The sequence below is a fragment of the Balaenoptera acutorostrata genome, chromosome 8 (genome assembly GCF_949987535.1).
Source record: "Balaenoptera acutorostrata chromosome 8, mBalAcu1.1, whole genome shotgun sequence".
Taxonomy (NCBI): Eukaryota; Metazoa; Chordata; class Mammalia; order Artiodactyla; family Balaenopteridae; genus Balaenoptera; species Balaenoptera acutorostrata.
This window is the reverse complement of record NC_080071.1, coordinates 83,952,202-83,965,706: the sequence shown is the minus strand read 5'-3', so window position 1 is coordinate 83,965,706 and position 13,505 is coordinate 83,952,202. Positions and strand designations below refer to the sequence as shown.

General features: G+C 38.8%; 1 protein-coding gene across 2 annotated transcripts in view; it reads left to right on the top strand.

The window, feature by feature from the left end:
- SPHKAP (SPHK1 interactor, AKAP domain containing) overlaps window positions 1-11,775 on the top strand; it is a 152,098-nt gene extending 140,323 nt beyond the window's left edge. For both annotated transcript variants that reach the window (XM_007166705.3, XM_007166704.3), the window contains 3 exons: window positions 845-897; window positions 985-1,169; window positions 9,900-11,775. In XM_007166705.3, coding sequence (XP_007166767.1) covers window positions 845-897; window positions 985-1,169; window positions 9,900-10,043 — 382 coding nt within the window. In that variant the 3' untranslated portion in view covers window positions 10,044-11,775. The remainder of the gene's footprint in view (window positions 1-844; window positions 898-984; window positions 1,170-9,899) is intronic.
- Window positions 11,776-13,505: the final 1,730 nt, after the last annotated feature.

The window sequence follows — 13,505 nt, the reverse complement described above, 5'->3', positions numbered from 1 at the left end:
AGAACAACCATGGGCTTCCCAAGATGGTCACTTCCTTTCAGCTGTTGGGTCATATACTCTTATTTTAAAAGCATTAACTGAGTCCTCCCACTCACTATTTACAAGTCTCCCTAATAAGTACTCACTATGTGAAAGCGCTTCAGATGTTGAACAGGACTATATTTAACGAAATCCTCACTTCCATTATGAGTATCTAGTTCTAAACCACCCCCAGCCTACTACATCTCCCCAGTAGAAAGAAAGAAAAAGAAAATTTTCAACTAATTGAGATATTTTGTCACCCTTCTTAAGTTCTAAAGTTTGTGATTGTCTTTTCCCTTATTTCAGGTAAAAGAACGAAGTATAGGTAGAAAAATATTTTCCTAAATGAAAATGCAAGTTTATGTTGCTATCATAGTATAGAAAAATATCATTGTCTCAAGATGGAAATATATGGTCCTGTAAATGACAAGCAAATACAGAAGAAGGATAAGTCCTCAAATCTGATCTAGTTACCTACACAATTCTTCCTTGACTGTTCAAACCTGTGAAGGTTTATGGAAGGGAGATTGAGAAGAAGAAAAGATTGCATCTCTCAGAGTCTCCCACACCAATTATCCCAACTAAAACCATGCAGTTTATCTAGCCTTTATTTTAGGGGTGGTGTTATTCATTGCAGACCCAGTAGTCCTATGTAATAGCCACGTTGGTATTTCCCTAGTATTTGTTTAGTTTATTCCACAAAAACAATAAATATATGAAACTTCAGAAGCTTTCAGATCAGTAAGACCCATCACCTCATCTAACATTTACAGCTTGCTCTTCCTAAACATTACCAACCATATATTGTTGTTTTCTCCCAAAGTGAATTAGTAGAAGAAAACGAGATTCTTAAAGGACAGTCAGAAAACACAGAGGGTAAGCCACATTCCCATAATTTTGAGACACAATTTGCCTGTGATCTTCGTATGGAAAGTGTAGTAAGGCAGTTGTGTCTGTATTCAGAACGTGCCTCTGGAATGCCAGTGGGAACGGCCAGCAGCCAGGGGAGCCTGCTGGTGATCAACTTTGACCTGGAGCCAGAATGTCCTGACACTGAGCTTCGAGCCACTCTGCAGTGGATAGCTGCCTCTGAACTTGGAATCCCTACTATCTACTTTAAGAAATCTCAAGAAAACAGAATCGAAAAGGTACCGTGTTCCCTGTTTGTATATCATAAGGCTTTGTGTTTTATCCCTGCTTAAAACTCAGTAAATGCCCAGTTAACCCATTTAAATTTTTTCCTTGACTTTTCACCTTAAAATTGTGATTAGAACTTTGAAACCTTCCACTTGCATAAATATAATCATGATAATTCTTTGACCGTCAGTTTGCCTTAGCTAGTTGGTGATGATGAGAAAGTAAATTGAGGAGACGGGATATTTTTCTAAGAGTCTTATTTTTGTGTGTGTTTCCTCACTCTGGAACCAACCTCTTCATAGCATTCATTTAAATAAAAAGTAGAGAAGGAAAGGCAAAAGGGATTCTTCAGTTAATTTTAAGTCAATCAAAAGGGAGGCTATCTGGTGAACCTAATCTAATCGAATGAACCCATTAAAAGCAGAGAGTTTTCTCTGGCTAGTGGCAGAAGTAAGAGAGACTGACAGCATGAGAGCATGAAGGGACCACATGACAAGAAATTGGGCAGCTTCTGGAAGCTGAGAGTGGACCTCAGCCAATAGTCAGCAATGTGAGGCCACCCTGATAATTAAACTATGGCATGGCGTCAAAGAGAAGGCATTTTTAATTCCCTACGGGACAGATTTGCATTGGATGGGCTTTCTCATTATTATTCTCCACCTAGAAATATAAAGCTAAGAAATAGATCCCTAGCCAACATCTAAATTAATAGCAACTCTCGCTCTAACTCCCTTTCTCTAAGACCAACCACTTACTGTTGTAGAATCTCAGTTATTAAGATTAAAGCAAGAATCCATCTACCAATGTCTTCAAGCTCAATTTTCCATAATTTAAAATTATGTTTTTTTAAAAATTCAAATTAATAATAATGTTGCTATATTGGTTTTCTATTTCTGTGTAACAAACTGTCACAAATTTACTAACTTAAAACAACAATACCCAGCTCTGTTGTCAGAAGTTTGGGTGAATTCCATGCTCTCTACTGAGGGACTTACAAGGCAGAAATCAACATGTCAGCCTGGCTGGACACTTATCTGGAAACTGTAGAGAGAAATGAGCTTCCGAGCTTGTTAGGGTTGTTGTCTTAACTGAGTTCCTTGTGGTTGTAGGACTGAAGTCCCCATTTCCTTGCTGACTATTGGCTGAGGTCCACTCTCAGCTTCTAGAAGCTGCCCAATTTCTTGTCACACAGTCCCTTCATGCTCTCATGCTGTCAGTCTCTCTTACTTCTTCTGCCACTAGCCAGAGAAAACTCTGCTTTTAATGGGTTCATTGGATTAGATTAGGTTCACCAGATAGCCTCCCTTTTGATTGACTCAAAATTAACTGAAGAATCCCTTTTGCCATTTAAGATAACATAATAAGGGCATAATTATCTCATCCTGTTCATGGTACTGAGGATTAGGGCAGAAAATCTTGGAAGCTGCTTTAGGATACTGTCTATCACTGCCACTGTGCATTTTTTAATGTCTTATAGTCACTTCCACATACTCATTATACTTGTTTCTCAACAACGCTGTGAAAAGAGCAGAATGGATATTATTGTCCCTTTTTTACTGATGAGCAACTCAGTACTCAGAGGCTAGTCCATGAGAGAGTCCTCAGATAGTGATATTTGAGCCTAGTGGTAGAACCCCACTTTCTCCACAGATACCTGTCAGTAGTGTGTCTCTCTCAAGGTAGATTGCCTCTCAGTTACAATCTAGACTTTTTTAAATGTGTAACTGCATTTTAACCCTCACTGCCAGAATCCAACAGCCTGAAATTAAAGGTCCTCTACCCTTTTGCTCAGGTACATGGTAATTAGAACAGCGTATCTATGTCTGCATCCCCAGCCAATGGGATTGGCTACTGAAAAAATCGAGAAGGAGACCTAGTTTATTTTCCATGCCCTCTTTCATTTCAGCCTCTCTCTCCAGCCAGTAATTCATATTTCTCTTCAGGCCTAGAACTGCCTACAGTTCTACACTCTCTGAATCTAGATACGATCCTATGCTTGGCATACCTTTATTTGCAAGGTGATGAGTGGTTTGCTATTTAATAAATTCTCCTTCCACCTTACCACCCAGCCTGCCTAGTGCAAAGGATGCAGTGAAAGAGCACTTCACTTTTGACCCCTCCCTCCTGCCATACACAATCCCAAGACCCCCTGCCATGGGGAGGAGAACAAGAACATTCTCAGCCAGAGTACATTCTCAGTTTCCTGGAAAAATGAAAGGCAGTTTGGTTTCCAAATTTATCTCGAGCCTCTCCCTGAATAAAAGCATTACCTGGTGCATTTTCAGATGGTCTCTTAATGGAGTAGATTTTTATACAATCCACCATTTTGAAGAAACAATGTAACACTCTATGTGAATATATGTCTCATAAATTCCCCTTAGATGAAAGGACAAGGAATATGTCATTAACACCTTAATTATGTACATGATGCTTTGACACGATATTTATTTATCCCCACTGATTTTCAGTTCTCCAAGAGGATGCCTGCCTTGCTCATAGCTATTTTTCTGAGAATATAAATGTTCCACTAGTGTTATCAAGATAAACATTAATGATGTTTCACTCCTATTTAGCATCAGTTCAAGGAGGTTATTTCCAAGTAATGTAATTTTATGGACTGAATCTTCTAACAGTTTTTTTCCGAGTCAGTTAGGGTTCTCTCCACATAGTGGCTTCTCCATAAAAGGGCACTGCCTGTGCCCAGTTCTATGACCTAACTGGTGAAATAAAGCAAACCCTTATGCAAAATTTTGACATCCTTTCTTTTATCGATAACGCATTTGAAGACCTCATTCTGATTGTTTTTAAATAAGCCAGGAAGATAAGTGGCCGTTTTCAAGTGGTGTGGAAGAGAGATTGTGGCTTCCTACCGAGGAGGCTGTGTCACTTGAGAGCAGCAGTGTCTCATTAGCTCCTCATCGGCTTGGAGAAGATTAAAGAAATGTCTCTGTTAAGTTCAGCAAAGACATTCCCCCACTGTCACTAGAGTATGAAACACCATTCACAGATACATACCCTGAGTCCCTATTTGTGTAAATTCTGAATTTTTTGGATAAATTAATTTAGCCAACACACCTCCCTTGATGGTGGTCTCAAGCATGAGCTAAAATGGCAGAGGATGTCATGAATGAATGCTGAAGCAGCTCATCCTTCCCACCACTGCCTGTGAACTTGGCCTTGGAGTTGAAGAGCACCTAATGTCAGCTTCTAACTACCTCCAGCCTTATTTCTATTCAAAGGGCAAATTCCAAACATTCTGAGTGCCCAATGTACTGTCACTCCTCTCCAATAAATGACACCTTTTCAAGCTTTCTCTTTTAGTGTTCTGTCTAATCATTAAAATTCCAAGTCCACTTGAATGTCGTACATTCGGAACATTCATGAAAAGTTTATCGAATATGTACAACATGCCAGCCACTGTTCTAGACTCTGGGGACACATGGAACAAAAGAGACAAAATATCCTACCCTTTTGGAGTTCACATTCCAGTCTAGGAAGGACCCAAGGTAGGGAGAACATAAACCAAGAGGCTCAGGTTGTAAAGACCAAATGTGAAAGTGATGGGAGCTTATTCTGGACAAGGAAAATGAGAAGCACACTGAAACAGTACTTCTCACCCTGTGACCATGAGCCAAATGCACAGAATCACCTGGGACACTTATTTACAATTCATATTCCTAGACCCCTTCTTGGAACTCACTTTCTAAGAGTGGGGCCCAGAGATATGCATTTTTAACAACTTTGCTCAAGTACAGTGATGTTAATGAAATCCAAAATTTGAGACTCCCTTCCATAAGAAATACCTTGAAGGAGTGGCAGAATTTGAGGTGGCTATAAAGTATGCTAAATTCCAGAGGAAAGATTGCTGAGCATTCCAACACCTGAAAATCTAAAACAGTTTGTGAATTTAATTTACAATGACCTTGACATCAATTAAATTTAATCCACTTAATTCAAAGCAGGGATGGGGGGAATTATGAGAGCAATTGTTTTTAAAAATAGATATCAATTAGCTAATTGTTCTGCTTTTTTGAAGCCAAAGTATTATTTTCTCTAGCTCTTTTACTTCTGTTTAAATTCAATGAGCTTCTGTGAGCTAGAATGGGCTGATGACTGGCCTCGCAATACATCAGGTGCCTTTCTCATCTTTAAGCTCATTTTGAGAATTATTTCCTTTTCTTGAAGGCAGTGCATAGAACAGAATGTGCAAAGAGGAAACAGATGTAAACTTACCTTCCTAAGAAAGTGGGAGTCAGCAGAGGAGTCGCCTCGCCTTTAATTTCTTATTCTTTTCCACACGCAAAGCAGTGGGAAGAGAATGAGAGAGAAAATGTTGATGGCATTTACTGTTAACCTAACTTTCCCCAAAATACTACACTTTAAGTCTCAGTTTTGAAAAAAATACATGACAAAGGAAGGAAAAATACGGAAGAATTAGATACTGTCTTAGTCAGCTCAGGCTGCTCTAACAAAACACCATGGAGAGTGGCTTGAACAGCAGATATTTATTTCTCACAGTTCTGAAGGCTAGGAAGTCTGAGATCAAGGTGCCAGCAGATGCATTTCCTGGTAACGGGCTTCCTCCTCTCTGTGTCCTCATGTAGCAGAGAAAGAGCTCTGGCATCTCTTCCTCTTCTTATAACAGCATAAATCCCACCATGGGAGCCCCATCTCCATGACCTTATCTAAATCTAATTATTTCCCAAAGGCGCCACCTCTTAATGCCATCATATTTGTGTCTTAGGCCTTCAATATATGAATGGGAGTGGGGAAGGGGGGGGGACACAAACATTCAGTCCATAACAGACATTGGTTTTCATTTGTGAACATAAGAAATTGTCTGCCTTGAACTGAATATTTTGTCATTGTTCTCAAATTCAGTGTGTGCTAGAATCACCTGGGGAGCTTTTCTAGACCCCAGTGCGTGAGCCAATTAAATCAGACTCTCCTCTTGGGATGAAACCCAGGCTTTGGAGTTTTCTCGAGGTCCCTGGGGGTTCTAGGGTACAACCAAGGCTGAGAATCACGACTCTACAGGCCATAATTGCAGGAGCAATATAAAGACTAGCTCACTTGTGCTTAATGAAATGGAATTCACCTTGGAGCAAAAGAAGGTATCTGCTTTCAGAAATCTACGTTGAATGTTTTCAAAAACCCATACGACTTGCAACAACTCCCATAGATTCCACCATACGATTTGGTAAACAATTAATCTAATTTAGTAAATGCACCTGAGAGTATACACGGCATCTACCATGTGATACTTTTCTTCAAACGAGTCTACCAATGATATACCATCACAGGATAGAAATTCTTCTAGTTACCTAAGACGAAACATTTGTTCAAGGAAATGCCAACTATGATACATAGGAAGGGAACCTAATAATTATTGATTGTGAAATAGCAGGAAATGAAAATTTTTGATTTTTATATGTCAGTGCATTGGAAAGAAAAACTCAGATCTCTGACACACTAAAGCTGATTATGAAATTCCCAAGTCAAAAACATGGACAGACACAGTGAAAGATCTAGAACCAGCTGCTAAATAGAATGCAGTTTTCAAGGCTGTAGTAATGAGGTGGAAATGTCCTTTTCTGGTTTCTTCACAATCTTAGCTTCATTTTTGTCCAGAATTTTTTTTAAATGAAGGAAAAAAAGAAAGTGTAAGACCTTCCCTGCTCATCAGCCCCACAGATGGTTCAAGGTCTCGATGTCTGAGATGAAGTCATCACGGCCTAAAAGCATGCTATATTTAGTGGGGCCAGATCATTTTTTAAAGTTGCTTTATTGGGATATTGGCCTGGATTTAGAAATCATGAGACAGATTCTAGCGTGTGACCATTCGACAAACTACTGACAGAGTGGCCTAGGTGATGGGGCACTTTGACAACTTTGGCCAGTCAACAACATCTTATGGTCATCACCACAGTGGGAGACCCTGCTTCACCAAGCCCCAAATAGATGGAAAGTAGCTACTCTTGGGCTTCCAGAAAGGTCTGAAGCAGACAGCCTTCTGGGAAAGGTTTAACCAATATTGGCATTGGCTCTAGAATTTTGACTCTTTCTCAGAGCAATACCTGAGAGATAAAAGTTGGGAATATGATGGTGGCCCAGTGAACCAGTGTGTATAGAAAGAAAAAAGAAAAGTGCTAAGGCTAATTTTATATTTCTGTGTACTTTATATTGACTGCTTCTTTATAAGACATGTTAAGGAAGAGCAAATACCCTCAAGGGATGAGTCTGGCCTAAGACCACTGATGACCCTGGAGGGAAATCTTGAAGTCAATGAATTATGAGCCTCTCTCAGTGAGACCTCAGAACCTTGATGTTCAAGTCTTCTCCACTAGGAGCACCTGATTTCTAGACTTCCAGTAAGAGCTGGAAAAGTCGATTAACCAAATCATGCAAAGACATCCTAGCCTTTCTCCCCCCTTTCCCTGAGACCTTATGTTTTTACCACTTTGTCCAATAGAAAATATGCCTGGGATCTTTCATACACACCAAGAAACAAGTAACAGCTCACAAAATTATTTTTAACGCATCTCCGTAAATTACTAGTAGCCACCTGTAATGTTCCCCTTTCTGAGGGTATTTGTGTTTTGAGCAAAGCCTTAACCTAAAGGATTAAGCTCTCTAAAATTTCAGATCTAACAGACAGAAAGCTAGGCAGAATTATGAGGGAAACCAGACAACTAAAAGTCTCTGAAATTCTATCACTGAGACTGATGGAGCTGATTGGCAGTAACCTTCCATGGCTGTTACAGTGACCAATGAAGAAAGGTCCTAGGCACCTTACCCCCACAATATACATGCCCACTCCCAGGCACAGTGTGATGAGACACCTGCCCCATGAGCAGCTTTGACTCTCCTCCTTGCCCACTACCATTGTACCAGACTAGGCTCTGCCCAGCCCTTGCTTAGATCCATGGCCCCCCAATCATTTTTTTGGAGCATCCTGTCAGTAGAAAATTATTGAGGTAGAAGCCCCAAGATGTGCATGCTAATTTTTAACTATATACGTGCAAATACATTATATAAAACTCAAGAATGGATAGTTAGACAAGGTTCATCTTCAATGATTCTGGATGTCACCCCATATTTCAAATAGTCTTCTTGATCATTTTGAATGCATTTGATGCATTTGACTCACATTTGGTTGTTCATTCCTTTTGCCATTCTGCAAATATTTATTAAGTCCCTATTAGGTGCAAGCACTAGATATAAAGAGGTGGCTAAGATGATGTCCTTTCCTGGGAGATTTACTATCTGTAATACCGTTGCCATCGGCTTCCCATTGGCCTCCCTTTTTACATCATCTTTTAGATGATGTTTATGTTTCCATGTATTAAAAGTTAAGCATTTTATTCTCCAGCCTAGAAAATTGCTTTATTCTGATACAGCCAACACAAGGCGAGTGAGTACAATAAAGCACTGATTTCTGTAACTGTGCAGTAGTTGGTGTCATCACAGCTGGGAGAAGAAACATAATGTCATAGTAGCTCTCTGTAAGACAGCTTCTCGGCAATTGAGATGAATCAGCAAATTCAAACTGAAGAGGGGGGAGGAAAAGACCAGAAAAAAATTAGCATGCCATTTTCTGGCTGATCTTGAAAGTCTGAACAAATGCGAAATGAGCAGAGGAAAGAAATTCTAGAAGGAAACATTGAAGAAATAGTAACTAAACCACAGCCCTCATCTTTTTTAACAAATAGGGTTTTCTTCCTCATTAAACGATACCAGATTCCCAGCTTATCCTTTCTCCCAGTGTTCCAAATAAATATCAATGGCTTATTCTCCTACGACCAAAATGCATAGGGTGCAATAGTAGAAGGAGCTTTGGGCTGGAGTGTTAGAAGACCATGCATCCTACTGCCAACTTTTCATCCCACAAACCCACAATTTTTCATCTTTAAATGCCTGCTTTACAGGGTTGTTGACAGAATTAAATGAGATTACATGCATGAAAGTAAATACTTCCTGCAGGCTTTGGCTCTTATAATCATTACTTTTCTTTATACGTATCTGACTAAGGAGTTTGAGAAGGCTTCATTCTGGGCTTCATCCCACAGTTTCATGAAGGGAACCATCTATAATGCTTTTCCCACCTTCCAGTGCTCCAACTCACAATTCATCTGTAGTCATAAACTTTCTACGTTGTGGCCAACTGAAGCTGATACCATTAACCAGGTGACGAATCTAGGATGTTTCCTCAATCTTTCCTTTTCCTGTTCCAATGGAAAGCCAGTGTCTCTCAAAACTTGATGAAGAGGGAGGGAAATTTTCAAGATGGAATGAGGAACCAGTAAAAACCCTACCCAAAAGTGTAACACAATTTATTTGGCATAAATGTATACATCCAATGAGAAATTATTTGTGACACAGATAGAAGGGACTGGGAACCATGCTATACAGGCCTGTTAGAGAGAGTCCAACCCAGAGAAAAGCAGATCTGAGGAAACTCTTCAAATATCTAAAAGATAGACTGTTGAAAGAAGAGTTCCATGTAGTCTCCCAAAATCGAAGTATGGCAACTGCTGTGAGGAACATTTCAGTTCAGTTGAAAGAACTCGCTAATAATCTGAACTGTCTAAAAAGAAAATAGACTGTCCTAGAATATAGTCTGCTGTCACTAGAGATATTAGAAAATAACCTGGAGAGCCATTGGCTTTGGAAGAGTGGTTGAACGAGATAACTTGAGGACCCTCTGTGATATGTGAGCCTAACCCTGTGCTTTACTTTAGTTTCTAGATGTCATGCAGCTGGTTCATCAGAAGTCCTGGAAAGTGGGAGATATCTTTCATGCAGTTGTTCAGTACTGCAAACTGCATGAGGAACAGAAGGATGGGACCCCGAGTCTCTTTGACTGGCTCTTGGAACTGGGATAAGGCAGCTATGCCTTTAAAGTACCCCTTTTCTTCATTCCAGCTTAGATTACAGTGGTTTCCGCTAAACTTTCTCAAAACATCACATCACATTAGCAGAGCTATGAAAAAATCTGCTGTTCAAGTCTGCTGCACATAGAATAAATCTGAGGAAAAGCAAAATATCAGTCTGTACAGATCAATACAAACCGGTGGGTGAGTTCAAAGGAGCTTGTATTAGAATGGCTGGAAAAAACAGAATTTTAATGGGCCCAAATGAAAAACTTATAACTAGGCCCAAACTCCAGGAAAGTTGCACTTACATATTTTTAATAATATAAAATGTTATGTAATGTCTCCAATTATGTGAATCAACTGGAAACAAAGTCACTGGTCAAAATCATTTTATAAACTCTGCTGTAATGTTTATTTTACTTTTTTGAGCAGATTAAGGGGTCTGTCAGCCCAGGTAAATACTTAAGATATGGGCAAGACATTTCCAAAACTTTGATATAAAAGCTTTCCAGTTTCAGACCGTTATCAATGGTTATTAACAGAAATACAAGAGTATATCAATGTCCTCTACCAGGTGATTTCATTTATCCACTACAGCCCACTGATAAATATTCCACATCTCCCAACAATATCTGGGTTCCTAGCTAATCAGAAAACTATTGGTGTTCAGCTGAGAGAGAGAAAGATCAAAGATTGTTTTGTTTCCTTCTATATATTACATGAGTAAAATGATTACAGAACTCTTACCCAAAAGGAAGAAGCTTTCTTACAAAAGAGCATCTTTTGAGATAAAATCTGCTTGTATATTAAATTATATAAAATATAAACTTTCATTTTATTTTTATTGTAAATTATGAAGAGATTGTTACTTAAATAATATATTGAGTTAGCCTTAGAGGTTCATAAAATATGAAGAGATTATTGTCTTAAGTCGTATATTGAGTCTTGAGCTCTGTGGTTTCATTATAAAAGTACCCGTATGGCAGACTTGCTAGTCTTATGACATTTATAATGATGGATGCAGGATTTGACATAACCAGTTAGGATCATAAACTTCCTGATTTAAGGATACTAGCATTTAATTTGAGAAAAAGAAAATATTATCACATTTAAGTATTTTAAAAACAGGGATTTACTCTTTTGAAAAATAAAGGTATCTAACTTCTCCCCAGTAAGTCTTCTTTCCCTTCAACTGAATGAGCTAGACTGGTTTTTATTTTCTTGATCAAAGAAAGTGTTTATTAAAGATTACCTGAGATACTATGCTCTTACACTATTTTTAAGATTGTGAAGTAATTTTAAATGTGAACAAGACCCCACACCATCAGTGCTGGCCTTGTGTGTCATCCACATTGACAAGAAATTGACATTTCTTGAATTGTCAAGAAAGCTTCATTGGAAGCTCTATTTCCTCCATACCACCCACCCCAGGAATCCTTTCCAGGACTCTTTAGGCATTTATTATTCAAAATAGTCCAAATTTTGGTTGTATGTTTAATTTGACACATTAAACAAATGTCAAAATTTAACATTTATCCACCATCTCAAACTGAAAGTTCTTCATGGTACTAAATGGAAAAGGTTATGTTTATTTTTTACACAACCCCAGAATACTGTGTGTAGATTTTTGTTGTGCTCAAATGAATGTTTACTTATCCTACAAAGCACAAATACTGAATTGTAATCATGTGATGAAATTATATTTGTTGTACCTAATGTTGCAAACTAATCAATAAATTTTTGTTGCCAAATGGTTGATCATTTTTTCTCCAAGAGCTTAAGCGCCTCATAGAAAAAAATAGTCACAGTGTAATTGTGTGAAGGTAGATTTATCCCTTAGACAAGTGTTACAGTTCCACTTTCAATTTTTGAATAAGAAAATATTCTTTGAATGGCCATCATCAAAAATCTACAAACAATAAATGCTGGAGAGGGTGTGGAGAAAAGGGAACCCTCTTGCACTGTTGGTGAGAATGTAAATTGATACAGCCACTATGGAGAACCGTATGGAGGTTCCTTAAAAAAGTAAAGATAGAACTACCGTACGACCCAGAAATCCCACTACTGGGCATATACCCTGAGAAAACCATAATTCAAAAAGAGTCATGTACCACAATCTTCATTGCAACTCTATTTACAATAGCCAGGACATGGAAGCAACCTAAGTGTCCATGGACAGATGAATGGATAAAGAAGATGTGGCACATATATACAGTGGGACATTACTCAGCCATAAAAAGAAATGAAATTGAGTTATTTGTAGTGAGGTGGATGGACCTAGAGTCTGTCAGAAAGAGTGAAGTAAGTCAGAAGGAGAAAAACAAATACCGTATGCTAACACATATATATGGAATCTAAAAAAAAAAAAAATGTTTCTTAAGAACCTAGGGGCAGGACAGGAATAAAGACACAGACACAGAGAATGGACTTGAAGACACAGGGAAGGGGAAGGGGAAGCTGGGACGAAGTGAGACAGTGACATGGACATATATACACTACCAAATGTAAAATAGATAGCCAGTGGGAAGCAGCTGCATAGCACAGGAAGATCAGCTCCATGCTTTGTGATGACCTAGAGGGGTGGGATATGGAGGGTGGGAGGGAGATGTAAGAGGGAGGAGATATGGGGATACATGTATATGTATAGCTGATTCACTTTGTTATAAAGCAGAAACTAACACACCATTGTAAAGCAATTATACTCCAATAAAGATGTTAAATAAAAAAAGAGTAAGGCTACGAGCTAACAAGGACCAAATTATTGGGCGCTTTGTAGATGGCTAAGTTACAGTTGAAGGTAGCAAAGGACTAATATTTTTTAAATTTTACATTTAAAGCTCACTTTTTCTGTTCTGTGGACACTGGGTTATCTTGTGCAAAATTGATAGCAGGAACACCACTTAGCAGAATATTTCACCCCACTGTATTGAAGCATGCTGCCACCTAGGCACAGTGGGTGAAGAAATTAATTTTGTCCATTGTGTAAATAATGTGTATCCCAAGCATTTGGAAGAGTGTTTGGCACATAGTACTCAATAAATATTTGTTGAATGAATAGTAAAATGAACTAACAAATGAAAAAAAAAAAAAAAGAAAATATTCTTTGACTAAATTAGTTAGGATCAGTAATATTTACGCAAATCAGCATTTCTCAATCTTAGCACTACTGGCATGTGGGGCTGGATAATTCTTTGTTGTGGGGATCTGTACCGAGCATTGTAGGATGTTTAGTAACTCTCCCTCACGGGCCTCTAAAAAGTCTCCTAATATCGCATTTCCTGCGGGGCAAAATCACCACAGGTTGAGGACCTTTAGTGTAAATAATGCCTTGAAGAGGCAGAGCCTGAGGCTCTAGGAGGAGTTAGGGTAAAGGACGAGGTCTCTGTAGCCCCTACTCTGGAGAACCCCAGTAGGAACATGAAAACCAGGCATTGTCCCCCTACCCTCCCAAGACTGATGGGCTGTGGCCTT